Source organism: Vicugna pacos, chromosome 11 (assembly GCF_048564905.1).
Source record: "Vicugna pacos chromosome 11, VicPac4, whole genome shotgun sequence".
Taxonomy (NCBI): domain Eukaryota; kingdom Metazoa; phylum Chordata; class Mammalia; order Artiodactyla; family Camelidae; genus Vicugna; species Vicugna pacos.
Window position 1 is genome coordinate 57777065 of NC_132997.1, and position 22296 is coordinate 57799360.

The 22296-nt window shown below is 40.8% G+C and overlaps 2 protein-coding genes across 5 annotated transcripts in view; one reads left to right on the forward strand and one right to left on the reverse strand.

Annotated features, from left to right (window-relative positions):
- The window catches only part of RTKN2 (rhotekin 2), a 162720-nt gene that overhangs the window by 137774 nt on the left and 2650 nt on the right, over positions 1-22296 (forward strand). For 2 of the 3 annotated variants that reach the window (XM_072971444.1, XM_072971451.1), the window contains one exon: positions 17108-17518. Coding sequence is in view for 1 of the 3 variants with exons in the window: in XM_072971451.1 (XP_072827552.1) it covers positions 17108-17119 (12 nt within the window). In the remaining 2 variants the exon portion in view is untranslated. Of the gene's footprint in view, positions 1-17107; positions 17519-22296 lie in introns of those variants that run through there. The other variant, XM_072971443.1, reaches the window with a different exon arrangement.
- The window catches only part of ARID5B (AT-rich interaction domain 5B), a 206240-nt gene continuing 197470 nt past the window's right edge, over positions 13527-22296 (reverse strand). For both annotated transcript variants that reach the window (XM_006209104.4, XM_006209105.4), the window contains one exon: positions 13527-19594. In XM_006209104.4, coding sequence (XP_006209166.1) covers positions 17435-19594 — 2160 coding nt within the window. In that variant the 3' untranslated portion in view covers positions 13527-17434. The remainder of the gene's footprint in view (positions 19595-22296) is intronic.

Genomic DNA, 22296 nt, shown 5'->3' on the forward strand with positions numbered 1-22296 from the left:
AAAAGGGGCAATGATGAGAGGGTGATTATGGAATGGAACTGATCAGCCTCGGTCAGGGAACATTCCTGGGCATCTTTAGTCAGTAGTATAATCTCTTTCTTTCTTTTTTCCCACTGTACCATTATTACACTAGATGCTTGTGCTATTTAGTTCATCAGAAGACTTAGAATGGCATCATGATGCTTTCAGGTGACCAGTTCTGCAGAGGCTAGTGGTTGTCATTCTTTCCATCTCTTTAGCTTATAAGCACCCAAGGTGTGGTCTTCTTGGTAATTCAGGCTATTTTGTATGGTTAAAGTGCTGTGACCTTCTCCCTGGAGATCGACTCAGAGACCAAGCATGTTTATAGCTTTTGATTACTGGAATGAAGTAGAAACAGTAAGGTCAATAGCTTTAGTTTTAACAATGGGCCTGAAACTGTGAATAGCAACTGGTCAGTCAGGTCAATTGACCGTTCTAAGGGCAAGCATAAGAATAAGCAATCTGTTAGTGCAGCCATTTTATTAATCCTCCTTTAAAATCCCCACTGCCAGTTTCTCTCATTACGTTTCTATGGAAATAGGGAGATGGGCATCGTGTTCCTGCTGAAAGAGGGCGTTGTTTGGGGCCCTTGAAATGGAATGAGCGAACCTGACTTTGCCATGTGGCTGGGGTTCAGAAAGAGCCTTAGCTGCTCATTTCCCGAACATTACATGATGGAAAACAGTCTAAATATTTGATATATACCAACTCCTGTTAACAGAAGTGATAACAGAAACTATAGAATTCCCATAAGAATGGATTTGAGACCTTGGGGTATCCATGAAGAGACCAGAAAACCAGGTGTTAACTTGGGTTATAACTTCTCACACACATGCATCTGAATCCCCTACATTACGTATTTGTTGTTTTATGTCCTCCAGGGCAGTTATGATGTTCCTGGATTTATCTGGGATGGAAGTAGGAATATATGCAAATAGGCAGTAACTACAGTAACTACAAGAGGAGAACTCGAGCCCATAAGGTTGTAGCTACAAGTTGCCAGCAGACACTGCTTTGAGAATGGCTGGTGGCATTCTAATTTTGACACTGCTCAGAAAACTCAAGTTCTCAGCAATACAGAAACTTGTCTAAAATCACATCTACATTGGTTACCTAATTTTACCTTGGATATCTGAACTACAGATACTCCATTTTGATTTTCAAATGCGTTTTTCTCCTTAATGGCCAAAGCAGATGTTACCATTAATGATCTCAGTGTTTTTCTAGATATGAGGAGATGCAAGAATTTGGGCTCATAAAATCTTTTCCTGAAAATATCTAATTATCTAAAGGCCTTTTCAGCCAATTTTCCCAGAGCACAGAGCACCTCATTCCTGATCTCCACCCTGAACTCCTTTTAGGGTGTGTGAGGTCAGCGGCTGCAGGGCTCGTGATTTAATCCAAGCAGAGGTAGATGGCAAGTGCCAATGTGATCCAGTCCTTGTAGAGGCAGATGGCAAGTGCCCTCATGATCAGAAATTTGACCATGGTTTGGCATGACCATTTCGTCCCACGGTCCTAGGAATGCTTATTCCTAGGTCAGGCGAGGATTTTTATTGACAGGCCACTCAGTGTGCTATTACGGAATTAGGCCTTATTAACAGTAGTAAAAAGTCTCTGGACCGCCTGTCCCTTGTGGTCTAGGAGAATATTCCCTCTTGTTGCTTTTTTCCATATCTAGAGTCACACTATTACAATCATTGGTCTCATACAGAAGTATATACTTGATCTGCTGTTGTAAGTTACCTAGTCATTATTTTATCAGAGGCTCAGCCACACAACTGGTAATGCAAGAAACAAGAATTTTGTATAACAGGCAAAATACAAATAACAAATACAGTATTAGTAAGGTCATAAGTGAGAATTTAAGCCAAGAACTTTCATTAGGTGCTTACAAAGGTCTAGTTTACCAAACTGCTGTAAGTCGTAATTAGCTTGAGAAGAAGGACTTCTTTATGTCTGGAGAACACAGGTTAAAAGCCAGTAATATTTCAGAAAAAAATAAAAATTATAACCATATTCATCAGTTTACTCAGTCCCATGTAACTAATCCTTTTTTTTTTGCTAGCAGTTTTATAAAATCAAAGTTTCCATCAGACTTTTAAAATTTCTTACCCAGTTTAGTTCAGTGCTGTAGTTTGAAATTAGAAACCAGTAAATCTCCTTGAAAAGAAAGCATTTGCAAAAGCATGAGAATAAAACAGTAACTGTCTGTAAAGCATGATTAAGCACCTAATTACACTGTAATTGATAAAGAGACCTGGTCACCATAACCAGAATTATGACTGGTAACATTTTAGACATACCAGATTTTTAGGGATTCTATATAGTTTCTAGAATATCTATATTAATAATATTTTTATACAGTATAACCTAGGAAGATTTATTATTCATTTGACAATACTTCCCATGTTGTTTAACATACCAAATGAAACTTACTAGTTTAAAATCTCTCTTTGGGATATTTCAGGGGCCCTCTGAAACATCCCAGATTTAGCTGGAGGTCAAAAGAATTCTGATTAAAATTTGATATTTGGGAAGCTTGTTAAAAAGTTTCAAAATACTTGGTCAGATAAAAGTATAGGTCACTGTGAAAGAGTACCTATTCATTAACAATAAAAATATTTCAAGGGTAAATACAGAATAGATTACTTACGGGGTAAAAGAAACTTTACAATCTGTTACTAAAAGCAGATTAACATTTTAAGATAACTTTGTTCTCTCAACAGAGAGGAAGAAAACCAAACCAAATCATCTTGTACCAGCTTACTTTTAAAGATTTATGTAATCAACTAAATTTATTTTAAACTTAGCCAATCCAGACCATGTATAAAACTCTTCTCTCAGGGTTTCTCTTTCACAGACCTTCTACAGTTCTATCTATATTACTTTGTCCCTTATTTTCTTCTCCATTCAGAAGCAACCAGCTTTAGGAAAAAGTCACTCTTTTTCCATTAACACAATATAATTCCATTTCTTATACCTTCTTTTACTGAAAACATTCATCTTACTTTCCTGGCTTACTGAGATGTTTCCCTTAGTAGTAGAGATTACTTTAGGGCGGCACCAAACCTTTCTTAATATTTATTTCTAAATATCTTTAGTTTCTCTGAAGAGGAAGTCAATATTCAGCAATTAATGTTTTGATATCTTATTTTATCTGCAAATGACCTAGCTATTTAGTAAACTTCCATCATTTAACTTAATTTAGCAAAACTCTGAAATTTTACTTACCAAATGTCTGGGGAGATCATTTGAGCAGACATTCCTCAGATAATCGTTCCTTAAAAGTTTACCCAAAAGCTCTTTCTCATTTTCATTTAAGTTACTTAAAAGAATATTATTCCAAGTTATTTTTCTTGCTGACAAATTTGTGACAGATATGACAGTGTCTTATTGGACCTCTGTTAAACCTAAGTACAATAGAAGTTTTATGCATAACGTTAATGAATCTTGAGACATGCCTATATTATACTGATAGGCTTAAGCTAGCTTCCAATACCAGGTGTCGATTCAGTACTGATTATTTTTTTAGATCACATGAACCCGATTTTCATTCTGGCCAGTTTCTTTTATATTTATCAGTATTTATATAAGCATTTAATTTTCTTTAAGCCAATTAAATAGAGCTCTTTTACAAATTAATTTTGGCAGTGCCACAGATCTACAACACACATATAGGTACGTACAAACTCAAAAACACAGAGACCTCATAGTTGCCATTTTAAACTTTTAGCCATGAATCAGATACAACAATGTAAGACTCATCAATTACAAGAGGTTGGATTCAAATTGGAGTTTTGGCAGATAGAACAAATCAAAGTTGCCTGACTAGATAGCTAAGCATTTTTAGTAACTTCTATGGCAAACATTTAAGATTTCGATTTGTTTCCGAATTACTCCCTTTTTCAAAATTTGCATTCCAGAGGTCATACCAGCTGTTGAGTCATTGGCACTGGGATAGAAGTTTAGAAGTTACAAAGTCCACTAGTTGAGACCCCACTGTCAGTTGTACTAAGACTCTTGGGTGGCAGTTGTTATAGGGGTCTTTAAAATGGCTAAGAGCCCTGGGCCCTGTCAGTCATTACCTTCCTCATTGTGGGATTTTGTAAAGGCTTGTATATATGGCATTTCTTCCTATTTACCTTTTCTCTGGCAAAACAGTTCTAACTAGAAATTTTCAGGCCAGTGTTGCCCAGAGCCTAGAGGGTGCATTATTCAAGCAGTATTACAGTAAAATACCATCTTTTTCTTAGTCACAGGCTCACAGCTGTATTTTCCCATTTATTTAAGACATGCCCCAAAGGGCTTTCCTTAGGCACAGACGGAGTACTTCCCACGTCTGTAAGTTTAAGAACAGTAAGACACAAAAGGCGCAAACAAACCCCAATACCAGAAACACAAAGTATCACATGACTAAACACAAACTGAAGTCACCTTTCCCTTAGGCGTGGGTTCATAGCTGTGTGTAATCAGACCACTTATTCAAAATGTGCCTCAAAAAAAAGTTCCCCCCTTTTTTAAAGGCAGGAATACAAGACAAACAAAACACAAACAACACACAAATGCTAACATCCAAAGAAACAAATGACCTGGTTCCAAATCGGGTGAAAGTCCAACAACTATTTCCTCTCACCAGCAGGGCGCCCCACTAAGGCAGATGGGCTTATTCCAGAGGAAAAGCCCAGATGGAGAGGAAAGAAGTTCCTGGCTGTGCACACCAGAGCGACTTACCCACTATATGGAGCCCGTCGACCCCCAAACGTCGATTCCTTGCTCCAACTGCCAGGCGCTGGGGCAGCCGGTGGTGCTTCAGGGAATTTTGAAGGGAAGACCCTCAGGACTAGTGGTCCTGGCAGCTGCCAGGGCCTCACCTGAAAATTCCCCAAACGGGCTGGCTGGCCACAAGCAGCAAGGCTCCTGGCTGCCTTCGCCAAAATTGTTGCCGAGTCCAAACTCATTCTGTTCACCGCACGACAGGCCAATGAATTGGGAGACAAGATGTTGGGGCAAGGAATAGCGACTTTATTCGGAAAGCCGGCAGACTGAGAGGGTGGCAGACTAATGTCTTGGAGAACATTCAGAATGCAGGCTCCTTTTATACAAAAAATAAGGGAAGGGGTGTGGTTGATTGTTGTAATCTTCTTGCTGCAGGCATTCTTTGTTCTTGCAGGTATCCCTGTGGGCTAGGTCATGGTGTCCCTGTAAACCTCCAACAAACCAAGGTTATTCTCCACTACACTTCCATGTCTTGGCTATTGTATATAGTGCTGCTATGAACATTGGGGTGCATGTGTCTTTTTGAATTAAGTTCCCCTGTGGATATATGCCCAGGAGTGGCATTGCTGGCTCATATGGTAAGTCCATTTTTAGTCTTTTGAGGTATCATCGTACTGTTTTCCGTAATGGCTGCACCAAACTGCACTCCCACCAGCAGTGTAGGAGGGTTCCCTTTTCTCCACTCCCTCTCCTCCATTTATTGTTTGTGGACATTTAAGTGATGGCCATTCTGACTGCTGTGACGTGATACCTCATTGTAGTTTTTGATTTGCATTTCTCTGATAATGAGCAATATTGAGCATTTTTTCATGTATCTATTGGCCATTTGTATGTCTTCACTGGAGAATTGCTTGTTTAGGTCTTCTGCCCCTTTTTGGATTGGGTTATTTGTTTTTTTCATATTAAGTTGTATCAGCTGTTTATGTATTCTGGAAATTAAGCCCTTGTCAGTCTTATCTTTTGCAAATATTTTCTCCCATTCCATAGGTTGTCATTTTGTTTTGCTTATGGTTTCCTTTGCTGTGCAAAAAGCTTATAAGTTTAGTTAGGTGCCTTTTGTTTATTTTTGTTTTTATTTCTATTGCTTGGGTAGACTGCCCTAGGAGAACATTGCTAAGATTTATGTCAGATAGTGTGTTACCTATGTTTTCTTTTAAGAGGTTTAAAGTGTCTTGTCTTATTTTTAAGTCTTTAAGCCATTTTGAATTTATTTTTGTGTATGGAGTGAGGGAGTATTGTAACTTCATTGATTTACATGCAGCTGTCCAGTTTTCCCAACACCTTTTGCTGAAGAGACTATCTTTACTCCATCGTATGTTCTTGCCTCCTTTATCAAAAGTTAATTGACCAAAAGTTTGTGAGTTTGTTTCTGGGCTCTATTCTGTTCCATTGGTCCATATGTCTGTTTTTGTACAAACACCGTGCTGTTTTGATGACTGTAGCTCTGTAGTGTTGTCTGAAGTCTGGGAGGGGTATTCTTCCAGCTTCATTCTTTTTCTTCAGTATTGCTTCGGCAATTCTGGGTCTTTTGTGATTCCATATACATTTTAGAATTATTTTTTCTAGATTTATGAAAAATGTCAAGGGTTCTTTGATAGAGATCACATTAAATCTGTAGATTGCTTTGGGTAGTATGGCCATTTTAGCAATATTAGTTCTTCCAACCCAGGAGTACAGGATATGTTTCTATTTCTTTGAATCCTCTTCATTTTCCTTTATCAATGTTTTATAGCTCTCCACATATAATTCTTTCACCTCCTTGGTTAGGTATATTCCTAGGTTTTGCGGGTTTTGTTTTTTGTTTTTCTTTTTTTTTTGACATGATTTTAAAAGGAACTTTTTAAACTTTCTTTTTCTGATATTTCATTGTTAGTGTAAAGAAATGCAACTAATTTTTGTATGTTAGTCTCATATCCTGCTACCTTGTTGAATTTGTTCATCAGTTCTAATAGTCTTTGTATGGAGTTTTTAGGGTTTTCTATGTAGAGTATTATGTCATCTGTATATAATGACAGTTTTACCTCTTTCTTCCAAATTGGATGCCTTTTATTCCCTTTTGTGTGATTGCTGTGGCTAGGACTTCCAATACTATGTTGTATTGAAGCGGTTAGAGTGGCATCCTTGTCTTCTTCCAGATTTTAGCAGGAAGGCTTTCAACTTGTCACCATTTAGTATTATATTGGCTGTAGGTTTGTCATAAATAGCTTTTACTATATTGAGATATGTTCCCTCTCTACCTGCTTTGTGAGGGTTTTTATCATGAATTTTATCAAATGCTTTTTCTGCATCTATTGAGATGATCATGTAGTTTTTGTCTTTTCTTTTGTTAATGTGATGTATCACATTGATTGATTTGGGTATGTTAAACTATCCTTGTGACCCAGGGACGAATCCAGTATGATCACGGTGTATGATCCTTTTTATATGTTGTTTGATTCTATTTGCTAATGTTTTGTTGAAGAGTTTTGCATCTATATAGATAAAAGGTGTTGGCTGTACTTTTGTTTTTTGATATTGTCTTTGTCTGATTTTGCTAACGGGGTGATGGTGGCTTCACACAACACTTTGGGAATGTTCCCTCCTCTTCAATCTTTTGGAAGGGTTTGAGAAGGTTAGTATAAATTCTTCTTTGTTTGGTAGAGTGCCCCAGAGAAGCCATTCACTTCTGGACTTATGTTTGCAGGAATTTTTAAAAATTTTTTTAATAGATTCTGTTTCACTCCTAGTGATTGATGTGTTAAAATTATCCATTTCTTCTTGATTCAGTTTTGGTAGGTGTATGTTTCTAAAAACTTGTCTATTTCTTCTCTGTTCATTTTGTTGACATATAATTGTTCTTGGTATTCTCTTATGGCTTTTTGTATTTCTGTGATATTGGTTGTTATTTCTCCACTTTCATTTGTTAATTTGTTTTTTTTGTGTTTTTTTGTTTTGTTTTGTCTTTTGCTTGGTTTTTGTTTTTTGGGGTTTTTTTGCGCTGTCTTTTCTTCTTGGTAAGCCTGGCCCGAAGTTTGTTGATTTTGTTTATTCTTTCAAAAAAACAGCTCTTGGTTTAATGGATTTTTTTTCTATTCTTTAAATCTTTATTTCATCTCTCATCTTTATTATTTTCTTCCTTATCCTCACATTAAGTTTTCTTTGTTCTTTTTCTAATTCTTTTAGGGGGTAGATTAAGTTGTTTGAGATCTTTCTTGTTTTTTGAGGGACATCTGTATCACTACGAACTTCCCTCCTAGGACTGCTTTTACTGCATTCCATGGATTTGGTATGGTTGTGTTTTCATTGTCATTTGTCTCAAGGTATTTTAAAATTTTTCTCTTTAATTTTGTTGTTGAACCTTTGGTTTTTTTAGTAGCATACTGCTCAGTCTCCATGTATTTTTTTTCTCATTTCTCTTTTTGTGGTTGATTTGTAGTTTCATGTCATTATGGTCAGAAAGAATGGTTGAAATAATTTCTATCCTCTTAAGTTTCTTGAGGATTGTTTTGTGTCTTAGTATATGGTCCATCTCGGAGGATGTTTCATTTGAAAAGAATGTGTAATCTGTTTTTTGGGGTGGGGGGACTGAGGTGGTGAGGGATGTAATGTCCTGAAAATATCAATTAAGTCTAACCCTTCTATTATGTCATTTAGGATCTCTATTCCCTTATTGATTTTCTGTGTGAAAGATCTGTCTGTTGATGTCATTGGAATATTAAAATCTCTTACTATTATTGTATTCCCATAAGATTCTTAGTTTCTCCCTTAATCTCTGTTAGTATTTGTTATATATATTTAGGTACTCCTATATTGGGTGTGTATATTAATGAGGGTAATATCATCTTATTGTATTGATCCTTTTATCATTATGTAGTATCCTTTTTAATCTTTTTTATGGCCTTTGTTTTAAAGTCTGTTTTGTCTGATATGAATATTGTTACCCATGCTTTCTTATCATTTCTATTTGCATGAAATAGTTTTTTCCATCCTAAAACTTTCAATCTGTGTATGTTCTTCACCCTAAAGTGAGTCTCTTGAAGGCAGCATATTTTAGGCTCTTGTTTCATTATCCAGATTACCATTCTTTGTCTTTTGATTGGAGGATTTTGTCCATTAATATTTAAGGTAATTATTGATACATGTTTACTGCCATTTACACTTTGTTTTCCAGTTGATTTTGTATTTCCTATTTGTTCCTTTCTTTTTTTTTTCCTTTTGTGGTTTGATGGTTTTTTGTATTATGCATGAGTTCTCCTCTTTGTTTTTTGTGAATCTCTTGTATGTTTTTGATTTGTGGTTACCCTGGTTTTCAAGTATTGTAACTCATTACTATATATACTTGCTTTAGACTAGTAATCATATAAACTCAAACATATTCTAAAAAATCTGCATTTTCTTACTCCTCTCTCCCACATTTTATGATTTTGATGTCCTATTTTAAATCTTCCTGTTTAACCTTTTGCTGTTCATTGTAGTTATAATCACTTTCACAAAAATTTTTTGAATTTTTTTAAATCTATGTACTGGCTTATTTAAAGGTTCTACAATTGTTTTATATATTTGCTTATCCTACTGTGATTTTGCTTTTCCTATAGATTGTTGCTTCTCTTCTATTTAGAGAAGACCTTTCAATATTTCTTTTAGAATGGATTTAATATTATATTTTTTTAGTTTTTGCTTGTCTGAGAAATTCTCTCCTCTTCTAAGTGGTAATCTTGCTTCATAGAATATCTTAGGTTGCAGTCTTTTCCCTTTCAGGACTTTAAATGTATCTTCCGGCCTGCAGAGTTTCTGTGGAGAAATCATCTGATAGTCTCATGGTGGTTCCATTATAACTAACTCTTTGTTCTTCTCTTGCTGCCTTTAGAATCCTCTCTAACTTTTGTCATTTTAATTATGGTATGTTATGGTGTAAGTCTGTTTGGGTTCATCTTGTTTTAGGATTGTCTGTGCTTCCTGTACCTGGATATGTTTCCTTCTTTAGGTTTGGGAATTTTAAGCCATAATATTTTAAAATGTGTTTTTGATCCCCTTTTCTCTTTCTTCTCCTTCTGGGACCCTTATTAGGAATTGATTGGCAGACTTTGTATTATCTCATAGATCTTATATGTCACTTTCATTTTTTTTTTTCATTTGTCTTTCTGTCTGTTGTTCTGATTGGGTGATTTCCATAACTCCGTCTTCCAGGACATTTATTCATTCTTCTCCACTATTTAGTCTGCTGTTTATTGCCTTCAGCTCGGCTTTCATCTTGGCAGTGGAGTTGTCAGTTTTTGATTGGCTCCTCTTTATAGTTTCTAGTTCCTTGTTACAGTGATCTGTGTTTCTGTTGAAAGCCTTTCTTAATTCCTTCGGCCTTTTTATTATCTGCCTTTTGAACTCAGGATCTGGTAGACTGAAGAGGTCCATTTCATTGTTTATTCTTTCAGGGGATTTCTCTTGTTCTTTTAATTGTTTCTGTGGGAGTGTCCCTGAGTAGCCTGTGTTAGTCCAGTATTTTTGGTGCAGGGTATGGATGCCTGTCACATCTTTCTTCAGGGTGTGCTGGCTATCCTCCTCTTGATAGGGGGTGTAATTGGTGTTGTGGTGACCAGTACCTGCACTGGATGTTTGGCAGGGACTCCTCTTCACTCTGTGGTTGTCATATTCCTGTCAGGGGCTGAGTCTGCTCCTCAGTCGTTGGAATACAAGCCCCCAGATCTGGTTCTGGTCTGTGTAGCAGGACTAGAATGCTCCCTCTGGGAAAAGCGCTAAGTATGCCTCCCCAGGACGTGCACTCTGTGACTTTGCCTGTCACCTGGTGTGCACACTCACAAAGTGCACTGTTATTGGCATTGCCCTCAGCCCATCCACCACTGTGGGGACACCAATAATTGGCTCAGATTTCAGCCCTGCTTCTGCATTTGCATGCCCACAAAGCCTGCTATTGGCATACCAGTAATCAGCTCCCAGGTACTTTAGATGCTGCTGCAGGTGTCAATTTGTGGAAGTTGCACACTCACTGGGAATCGGCTCAGATTTCAGCCATCCCTTGGCAAGTGGGCAACCTGCAGGAGTTTGCGCAGCCCCAGAGTTAGCAGCAGCAGAGCTGTGCCTACCTTGAGCTTGCTGAGAATGGGGCTGCTATGGCGAGGCCCTGCCCCCTCCCTTTGGTCGTACATTAGCAATAGATCTTTTATGGTGGATTAAATTCCGTCCTGGGCATGCCCCTAGTTGTGGCCCGGACCACACTTCACCCCTTTCAGGCTCTCTCCAGGCAGCCAAACTTGAGTCCTCTCCTCCAGTCTGTCTGCTAACGCGTGAGTTTCGACACCCAGCCATTGCACACACCATCAGGTGCACGTCTTAGGCTGGGGAGTGCGGTGAGGTGGCCAGGACCGTGTGTGCTGATCTCTCTGAGTCCTGCCTGCTGCGTGCTGCCTGCTGCACTCTCCTTTTAGCCTCTGAGGCTCCCTAACTGTCTGCACAGACCTCCCGGTCAGTGAAGGGGCTCCAAGATGAGGGAACCTTTCCGTTTTCACAGCTCCCACCAGGGATGCAGGTCCTGTCCAATTTCTTTTTTTATTTTCCTTTCATCCTATCTGGTTACATGGTCATCTTTCTCACAACTTTGGTTGTATGAAATCCAGTGGGTTTTAATGCTCAGTGGGTAGTCTGTGAGAATTGTTCCACAGGTCAGTGATTTTTGGTGTTTTTGTGGGAGGAAGTGAGCTTCATATCCTTCTATTCCACCATCTTGATTGCCCTCCCCTTCGTCAGTCTTGAAGGCTGTGCTTTCTCTTACATTGTTCCTGGCCTGAGGTGACACCCATCCCATTCCTACCTCCTGCCACTTATTTACTTGTTGATGTAAATGATCACCCATTTCCTGGTCACTATCAGTCCTAAAACATTTGTCAACTTTGGCCACTTTCCTACAATAAATCGTTGGGCAGTTTCATTGCTTTTGCACTGAGTGATATCTTTAGCAAAAGCACCCTCTTCCCAACAGTATTAGCCAGCCAGGCCTGGTAAAAATAGATAACTTATCATGGTGTTTCCTGTTGTGTATGATTCGAGTATCAGATCTATAAATGCAGGATGTGTCATAGATGGAAGAACACTCTTTCGATGTATTCTTAACAATTCACATGATATGGTGAAATACACATGAATCAGGATGAGGGCAAGGAGACCATGGGGCTAGGGGCTCTTTTTGTGTTGTGCATGTTTGGATGTTAATCCAAAAGGAATGAAGGCCACTGAGAAGAGGATGAGGGCCCCTAACATGCTGCTGCAACTCCCGCTGACCTGAGAAGGGTAGGCAGGGTCCTTCAGGGAGTCAGCCATGGTAAGACAAAGGGTCATATGTCTTGTATCAACATGTATGTGTGGTTTTTTTCCCTGAAGAGTTGCGATGATATGGTTATTAGCAGTTTATCCTCTCCTGTCTGTTGAGTCCACCCTGACCATATAGTGTGGGCTGTTAACCAAGATACTTAGCAAAGTCTGTCCACCCTCTCCCCTACCCCAATCTCCGGGACCTATTAAGAAGGGTACACACAGGCTGCTACTTTGTGAATACCTCACTTCAACTAACAATAAGCTGAGCAAAACCAGGGGGAAGCTTGGAGGCAGAGGACTAAGGGGACGAAAGAGCAGTAATCTTTGTCGTCACCAGACATCAGAATATGCTGTTTTCCTAGCTTTTCAATCCTGAATATTCAGTTGTCCCATTTAATTCATTGCCAAGTCTGTTCATGCCTCCTAAGTACCTCTAAAATGCATCCACTCTCCTGTTCCACCACCCCAATTGAAATAACCACCATCTTGGTTAAATTGCTCTCAATCTGCCTTTACACAGCAGCCAGCAAATGACATTTAAAGAGACAAATCTGAAGACATCACCCCTCCACTTAAACCTCTTCTTGCTTAAGACAAAGACTGAGTGCTCAACCTGGTCTCTTAGGACCTACCTGGCTGGCCCCTGCTATATACTCTCTAGCCTCAGCTCACCTCATTCCCTGGACCTTAAAATTATGCTTCTGTCACACAGGCTTTTTTCAGTTCCTGTAAGTCGTCAAACTTGTTCTTGCCTCTGGGCCTTTGCACAAGTGGCACACTGTGTTTGGATACTTCTCCCAATTATCTCTCACCTGGTCAGCTAATATTCATCCTTCATGTATCAGTTTGGTCACCACTTCCTCCTCATGTATCACTTCAGTCATCACACTCCTCTCCCCCAGAACTAGGGCAGGTTGAGGTTTGTATTCACATGGGTAACTATTTAATTCATTCTCTTTTCTATAATATTTATAAGCTCCAGGATCTTTTACTCACATTATAATCCCAGCTTCCAACACAATGCCTGGCAATTGAGGCAGGAATAAATTTTTAGACTGAGTAAGTAAATAGTGACTTTTGTTATCTGCTAAGAAGAATATAGGATACAAAGGCAGTCACAGACTTAAGAGCCCTGGGTTCAAATCCTGACTCTGCCAATTTGTTAGTTAAGTGATCTCGGGCCAGTTAATTTACCTTTGTAAACTTCAGTCTTCTCATCAGTAAAATGGACATAACCATATTTATATGGAGCTGTGAAGAGTAAAGATATTGTATGCCAGTTGGGCACCCAGTAGTTTCTCAACAAAGACAGACATCATCATTATATTTGTTATTATCCTACTTGGGGACAATGGGGTGGAAAGTACTCTGGTGAGGCCACAGGGCTGCTCAGGAGGAAGCAACAGATTACACCCAAAAGGAAACAGATAGTAACGTTTTTTATTAAATATTACAGTGGATCAAAAAGTACAAAATATCTCTTGCCTGCTATGTGATTGGGAAACTATTGGCACGTTAATACAGTATCAAAAGCAGTAATAAGTACAATTTGGAAAACATACAAAATTGAGTGTTTATAGTTGGCTCAGCATTCTTCTGGTAGTGTTTAAACTAATGCAAAGGTTACTCAATAACCTCTCCATTGGGAAACTATAATATCACTGGGCCATGTTGCTATATACAAATAATCACCTTACAGAGCATAGAGGTTACATAGCTGGAATCACCAAAAGTATACAATATTTACAACACAGGAAAGTTTAGAAAAGTATAAACAGCCAAGAGATTATGCTGCTATTCTTCAGACATAGTTCAACCATGGGGAGACAAGCAGAATATCAAATACATCAACAGCCAACACTGGAATTTAAGTGCTCGAGATAGTCATTGCAATGGTGTGGGTCTCACCAGGGCAGACTCGTTCCCACTTTTCTTTAAAATTGGGACAAGAGTAAAACTGGACCAGATGGGACTCGGCTGACCACCACCAAATGTGACTTTGTGGGACAACAGGTGAAGAGAAATAAATGGTTCTCTTTGAAGGCACACTACATAAAATATTTTTGTGAGATCACCTCGAAATTTCCATCAGACACACCAACACAGTGAAATACAGTACTTGAGAATTCATGCACCAGGTCAGAAAGTTGTAAAGTCAACGCTGAGTTTTAACAAACCCTTCTGTATATGCCCTGATAAACAAGTGAACTTAAGAGCTTCTAGCTAGTAAATAAATAAGTCAGTCCTGTGGCAGATATTACAAGTTCCAATCACTTACTAGAAGAATACTTAATTCTGAAACTCGGTTGAGCTGTTTTTCTTTTTCCTTTAATGTTGAGTTGCCAAAAGTTAAACCAGAAGTTGCATGGAAAGGTTTTTAAAAAATATTATTTAGAATCTCCAAATCTCCAGTAAATCACGGACTTAGTGCATTTTGAATTGCAACATTTCTTGGAAGCTACACTCAGTAAATAGATTTATGACTCCATTGCCAATTAGATTCCACAGTTTCCTTCACAGAACTACCAATAACAATGGTCTGATTGCACAAAGAAAGGCTTGTGCAATTCCATTCAATAATAAGGCCCCTTGAACTCAAACAATGCAAACAAAGCCGTATTTAAGACTTTTTAAAATGTAGTTCTCAGCCAATGAAGAATTCAATGGTCTTTCTGAAAGATTTCCAAGATCTCTGCTCAGAGTTTTAAAACAAATAACACACTGCTTCTGTTGGGAATGTATACCCCCATTTCTCTTTATTTGTCCTGATGTTTTGCCGAGGGTATGAGCTTCCTCAGACAGAAACAGTGAGTCTCCTCTCGGAAGAGAAGAGAAAAACAAAAGCTGGACTATGTTAACATTGTTTGAAAATGGTGTGATTGAATTCCTACATGATGAAACCAGACTGAAATCACTGCAGTGGGGAAAACAAATGCCCCAAGTTCAAAATGGATAGGTGAGCTCCCCCAGGGACAGACGCCCCCCTTTTCTTTGAGAAACGAACTCACAGAAACCATGTAGGATCTAGCCCACGTCTGCTGCAGAAACATTGGAGTTTCCTTTTTCTTCCATGTCCTCTGATTCTGCGACCCTTCAGTCTAGTGCAACTTTCTTACATGTGTCCTGGCCAGCATTTTGCCAGCTGGGATTGAGATTTTTTCCCCCCTCTATCTTGTGCAATAGCAGGATAATCTGCATTCACACATTTATAATCTAAATTCTACTAGTCTATCTATGGTTCTATTAAATATATATATATATATTATTCCACAGGAAGGTAAATAATTAATTGAAGCAAATGGAACTCTTAATACTAGATCTCTACATTCTTTTGTTTCCACCTTTGGATATTAAGTATGTTACACTGAGTATTTGGCTTCGTGTCATGGAGACATTTCAGTACAAATGTGCGGCATGCATGGTTGGTCTAAGAGCCAGAGTTTCATTGTTCACCAGTTTTGATTATTTTGCAATTGAGTTACCTACTCAGAAGTTGAGAATTGTCCTCAATTTTTCATAGAATTAAGTATCTCAGAGGTAAAAGACTTGGTTAACTATGGTTCTAATGTCTACTGGTAGCGTTGGGGTAGGGGAGGGTTGGCTGGGGATTTCACCAAAGCAGTCTTATCAGCAGGGACGGGACCTGGAAAGAAAATCCACTCTGTGTCGATCCACTTTCAACACACTTAGAAAATGCGTCCACCTTGATGTTACAGCTCAGCAGCAAATAGAATAAAGTGGCAAGAACGACAGTATACATTCGCTACATCTTTTGACTGCTTGAATAGCTGGACCATTTCTTTCCATCAGTAAAAGAAATCATTAAGTGGACTGTATTGCCTGGTGGTTGAAAACACGACACAAACCACCCTGTGTGCGTGCATACACACAAAACTCGTGCCCCGTCAACCCAAAGGGGATGGCTTTCTTTTGAAATGGGTAATCCGGTATGCCAACTATCCCCAAAGATGTGGCCTGTGAAATTCTTCTTGGGAGCAAGAAGAAACCAACTTGGTGAAGGCCACGTGACCACCGTTACTCAAAAGACCAGGGCCCAGGGCAGGTGTCTGGTGCCAGGGCCTCCCGCAGCTCATTTTCTTCAGGAGAGTCGAGTTCCAGCCTCTTCCCAACCCTCCTTCCCAGACTGTTTAAAGGGCTCAGCGCCAACACCAATGTAAATCATTTTGGCTCCTGTTCTAATTTCTGAAATTCCTAAAATATCTGTGCAGCCCACAAATATGTCCTCTAGATTCTGTTGTTATTCAGCAGCTTGCTGCCAGTGAGGTTTTTGTTTTTATGATTCCTCTGGTATGTAGGACAGTTTCACAGCCTAGATAAGGTAAGTACAATGCTCAATATTTTCACATAACCCAATACTTCAAAGCAAAGCATTTGGCCGGGTAAGCAGTGTGTAAGCTCTTTCAACTATGCCATTTATGAGGAGCAAAATCCTTAAGTTGCAGATTTGCAAAGGAACGTTCTTTGCACTGTTGTGTGCTCAACTGTTTCTTTTTTCATCTGTTCCACTAGAATCAGTTGCTTCAATTTGTAAACAATAACATTACCACCCAAAGCTGCTCAAAATGATAAGATGTGGAAAAATTACAAACACATATCAACAACTAGGACAGTGAGCCTTTAAAACAAAACAGAATAAAATAAAACAAAAACAAAAGACCTGCAAACAAAAGCGATACTGTTTAATTAAAAAAAAAAAAAGGACAAGAAGGAACTGGGAGAATATGGAACTACCTGTATATAAATTAGGTGAGCAAACAGTGATACGGGCAGTTTTAAGAAGCAAATATATACAGTCAGTTTAACAGTGTTTACTTCTCTGGATTGTTTAATAGTGTCAAAATGAAAGATCTATGGACGTTTCTCTATACATTGCATTGATTGAACCTTGGAGAGTTGTATGAAGAGAGGGGCAACCCTTGGCATGTTTGCCAGTCTTCCTTGCCCCTTTGAAATGTCTGCTTTTTTTTTTTTTTTTTTTGCCCAGATTGTTTCCTGACCATCAGAACTCAGACAGGGTCCTCTAAGTTCCTCCTGGATACACATGAATCCCTTCACAAGACCCCCATGCAAAGTGGACGATCTGGGGCTTGAGGGCACCTATGTTGGAAGGGGTTCAGGACCGACCAGCCAAGACCAGAGTCGTCCTGGAAATATCAGGTATGTTCTCACCTCCCCTCAAGGCCCCTGGGCTAGGACTGATCTTACCCCCAGATTAGAAGAAATACTGACTTCTAATTCTACCAGCCATCACCCCTGGCTAAGGAGTGAAGCTCTGTTAGCCACGTCGCTGGGATGCTGGGCAGCACTCGGCTTACAGTTTTGTACTGGGGTGTACGGATGACAGCTGAGAAGATGGGAAGGCAGCTTGAGGATTTATAGCAGCTAAAGGGTAAATGGTGTTGTGCAAAAGGTCCCCATACGAACTTCCTACAGGTGTGGCCGCAGCCAAGTGTCTGTACAGCTGCTGAGAATTTGTCGGCGACGTAAAAATTCCTCTTTGCATCACAAGCGAGTGGAAAGCCAGGGGCTGCATGAGTGGAGAAAGCACAGTCTGGTTTTTCAAGTACTGCAGAGAATGAGAATACCCTGCTGGGAGCCTGGAGTTGAGGCCGGAGGTGCACAGGCTCCCAGAATACAAACCTGGGAAGACAGGGGATGAGAGGGGGAGCTTGTGGCCTTCTGACGAGCCCCCGGAGTGCCCGCCATGCACGGCCTTGCTGCCATCGCTCTCCTGCTCCGGGGCCTTTTCCTTCCCAGAGACCTCCTTGGAGGGGTCCAGAGGAGACACGGCCCGGGCCTTTTTCCCAGCAATCACGAGGTCCAAATCCTCCAGGCTGCGCTTTATCGGACGCGCTGCACCAATGTTCTGAGGGCTCATTTTCCGGTGCAGGATAGGGTGGACCATGCCTTCCATCTTCCTGAAATTCTCCAGTCTCACAGGGTGGGGTTTTCCCGATCTGGAGAGTGATTCGGGGTATTTTTTAGGGGCCGACATGGTCATGGGCGATACCCTACAGGCTTTGGGGTGACAGTCTCGACTCTGGCTGTTGATGACCTGGAACTGGGAGGCGCCCTTGCTCTCCTGGGGCCCCGGTGTCGGGTGGGCCAGGCCCAGGGCCTTGCCCGTGGGTTTGTGCGGGTTCTTGGGCAGGCTGAGATCCGTTGGCTGGTCATCCGTGGGGGCTTCTGCTGCAGCTGATTTTTTGTCTTGCAGATGTAGAGAGGCCAAATAATTCACGTGGAGCTTCTCTGGGTGTTTGTGGGAAGGAAAAGAACTGTTTTCCGATTCCCTGTACATGTCCCTGCAAGGGTACTTGGATGTCTGCTCATTATGAAGATGGTGTTCGGTGTGTCTGTAGAGGCTATGGAGATGCGGAGATGAGTAGAAGTCGGCCAGGAAGCTGGGCATGTGGGAGTGGGGCAGTGCCCTCTTCTCCAGCAGTCTCTCCTTGCCCTCCTGAATTTCTTGCTTCAGGACATAAGAGTCGGCAAGGGGGCTAAGGTGATGCTTGGAGAAGCTGCAGCGGTGGGGCTCCGATCGACTCAGTTTGTCATGCTTAAAAATGTCATTGATGCTTTTTCTCTCCTCTGAGGGCTTGCTTCTGAAACTCTGGACGTGCTGAATCACCGACGGCCGGCTGACCGCCATGTGGTCGGTGCTTTGGCCGTGATGGGCCTGGGATAAACCCGTGCACCGGTCATCCCTTGCAGTCAGTTTCTTTTTGCTGATCAAAGGGGGTGGGGAGCCATAGGGGTAGCTGCTGGAGAGGCCGGCCCCGCTCACCTGGGACAAAAGTTTTTTCTTGGCCAGCGGGGACATGATACCGGGGTTGCCCCTTGAGTATAGCAGGGGGGTGTAATTAAGCCCATGGTTCTCATTCATGGGCCCAGTCAAGTCCTTGTCTTTGAACATGTCGAATGACTGGACCACAAGGACCTTTGGGGTCTGCTTCAGTGCGTTGTGGATGTCGTCACTGCCCAGCTGATCCACCTTCACGGTGCAGTTGGCGATGTAATCGGCCATTGCTGGCAGTTTGTCATCCTCCGTCTCACCCTGGTTTGCCAACGGCGGCTGCGTGGCGGGGAAGCCGGGGAAGGATGCTTCTTGGAAATCATTCTCAGGGCTCTCTGTAGAACAGTAGGGGTTGGGTTCTTGTTTTGGTTCCATGAGGGCACTAGGAGAGGTGAGTGACTGGTTGCCAGCCCCGGGGATCAGGGCGGGATCCCTTTCGGGGGCCGGAGGGGCACTCAGGAGTGGAGGAGCAGCTCCCTTCTCTCCCGCCTCCTCTGCCGCCTTCTCACTTTTGGCACCTTGATCTGTGTCGTTGTCCTTCTCTGCTCGAGTCACCAGGGGCCTGGCTGCAAACTCCTGGTACCCTTCCATTTTTTTCTTTGTGTCTGCTGCTGGGAGAGGCTCAGTGATGCTTTTCTGGTGTAAAGTCTCTTGTTCCTTCTCCTGCTCTGATGAAACCTGATAAAATATTTCAAAAGATAGTCAGAAGGAAGCCAAATTCACGGACACATTATGCTATGAGATAAAATGTTAATACACAGCAGTTTTTCTTGAAAACTGGCTTGTCAATCAGCTCATGGACTTTCTGTAAAGCTTTATTGCTCCCCAATCACGCTCTCAACAAAGAAATCTCAATTACAGAAACATTAGGGGAAATATGCATATTCACTTTGGTCCCTTATGAGATACCTATCAAAATAGCAAAGTGTTATGTACTGCTGGTACACAATCATATGACTCCTTGATTCTAATATATAGTTTAATTCTGAGGTTGTCTCGTTGTCAAATCAGTCAATTATCCAAATGGGTTTTAAATTACATGTTGTGCTTTATGACACTTTGGAGAGGATCTTTTTAAGCTTCTCTCTTTCAAAAACACCACCAACCCCACGTCAACAACAAACATTAAACTTACTGTAACTCCTTGCCTTTCTCAGGGAGCAGGTCCTATCCTAACATGTTCAGTATGATGCATAAAATTAGCGACGCTTAGATGTTAGTAATTTCTACCTAGTGCCATATGACACGCAGCTGAAGCTGAAATATTGAAAAAGTATGAAGATGCTACTTCAGCCTGTCTACCTGGGGGACAGAAGGACTCTGAGTCCTTCTAGGCTGTAGCAAACTGCATTTCTATTAAAGCTGAAAATGAAGTTGTCAAAAGGCAGGCAGTGCATGCCACCACAAATACAGCTTTTCTGTTCATTGCACTAAGTTAGAGTCAATGAGATGGATGCTCTTTATGGGTCCCTGTTGACAGAAGTTGTGGGTCCAATTCGACCCACTCACTGTATTATGTAGCTGTGCCAACTTTGACCTCAGAAGGTCATTTTAACTTTCCATCTGTGACCCAGCTGAATGGCAAGCCCTTTCAAAAACTTGTATCATTCTGCCCTGACATATCTTGGTGGAGAACAGTCACAAAACATTTGTATTGAGCTGGCCTTCTTTTCCCCCTCCATCTCACCCCTTTGAATGCTTTTCTTCTTTGTTAAGACGTGTCCACCATATTAGTGTCTTTGGATAAGACTGAGGATGCTGCTGCAGGGACGCACAGGAACAAAAATGTTAAGAAATCACACGCATGTCAGAGATTTCTCCTTAAAGCTGCTTTAAGATAGCCCTGTTTCTTAGGGATGTGTTACATACACTAAGAGCCTTTGCTTGGTATCTTTTTGTTTGTTTCTTTCTTTTTTGTACTAATAGCTGTCTTTTCCGGTACAAACAGCATTACATGTTCTACATTAATAATCAGCATTGGTCTCTTGAGCTTATACATTACATGAAAATACAGAAAAGTAAGTTCAGCAAGGGAAAAAGGCAAACTGCGTTTAAATGTTAGTTTCTGACTGGGCCTGTGGTCGGAAGGGGGCTCTGGAGGGTACTGTGTCTCACTGAAGTTTCTGTGACCTAGGACTTCAGTTACATGGAGTTGTGTGCTTTCGATTGTAAATAGTTGTAGGAGGTCTTTGAAAACTAGGCAGAAGAAAAAGGAGAGGACCTTTTTTCTAGGGTGGCATTTTATGAGTTGCCTTAGTATGTTAGATGGCACCTTCGCACCGTGCAGCTTGCTCTCCAGTTACCTGAGGACAGCGGGTTTGACTAGAAGGGCTTTTTTAAACTCTCCTACCTCCACTGAGTTCACTGCTTCATATTGAAAACATCAAAAAATTAAAAACAATGACAATGGAAGCCACAATAATAAAATTCAAACCCCATACCCCAAATACATAGTCAATGAGAAGAAATAATACTTTGTCAGTAACATTGGTCTCTGTAGGAGGTGGAAGCAATTCTTACTTTTAGGTCAGCCTTGGAGAGGGTGTGAGATTCCAGGTAGCTTAGATGCCTTGATCATAATGACCCTGGTCACTTACAGCTCCCTGCAGGGAGCCTGTCAGGGCCAACAGGAAACGGAGCTTTAAGGGGTTGAGGGTTCCTGTGGACCACAGGGCGTCAGGCACTACTCTTGGCAAGAGTCACCTCCCAAACTGGTGGGCTCAGGGCATGGGTGGGGGAGTCCTCCCCTAACTCACGTATCAGCCGTTTCAAACTTCATGCCCAAAGTGGAGCCATTCTAAGGTCAGCTGGCCTCTTGGTCCTCAGTTTGTCCCCTGGTGCTTTGGCAATGCTGTACATATAAGTATCTAATAGAACTCACCGATTCCAAACCCTATCATAAATTATGAAACCAACAGAAGAAAGGAATAATGGAATATAAGCCTTAACTTGGAATTTCCTTGCTTTTGGTCATTTATGTTGCAAGCTTGTTTAGATGTTTAGAAAACTCTGCGTCATTTTCCTCCTCCCCTTTTAATTACTAGCACAAAATAATTATGAAACAAAAATATAAACAAAAAGTCTCTTCTTGGTATTAATATATCTTCTTACACAGGAGTCAGTTGGGTAAGTTAATTTCTAGTCGGGAGGTCGGTGTGTGTTGTGTATGTGTGTGTGTTTTAAGCCAGTATTTAATTATGGAGTCTCTTATGTGTTCATTATAAACCTGATTTTTAGAGGGTGTTTAATATCAGCACCAAAATTCCCTCTGGGGTTGAATCCTAGAACATGCTGTCTCCAAATGTGGCTGCTGCTAAGATTTTTTTTTTAAATGGGCAGCAGCGTTTTTTATTATTCATGTTGAAACAGAGCCCAGATCA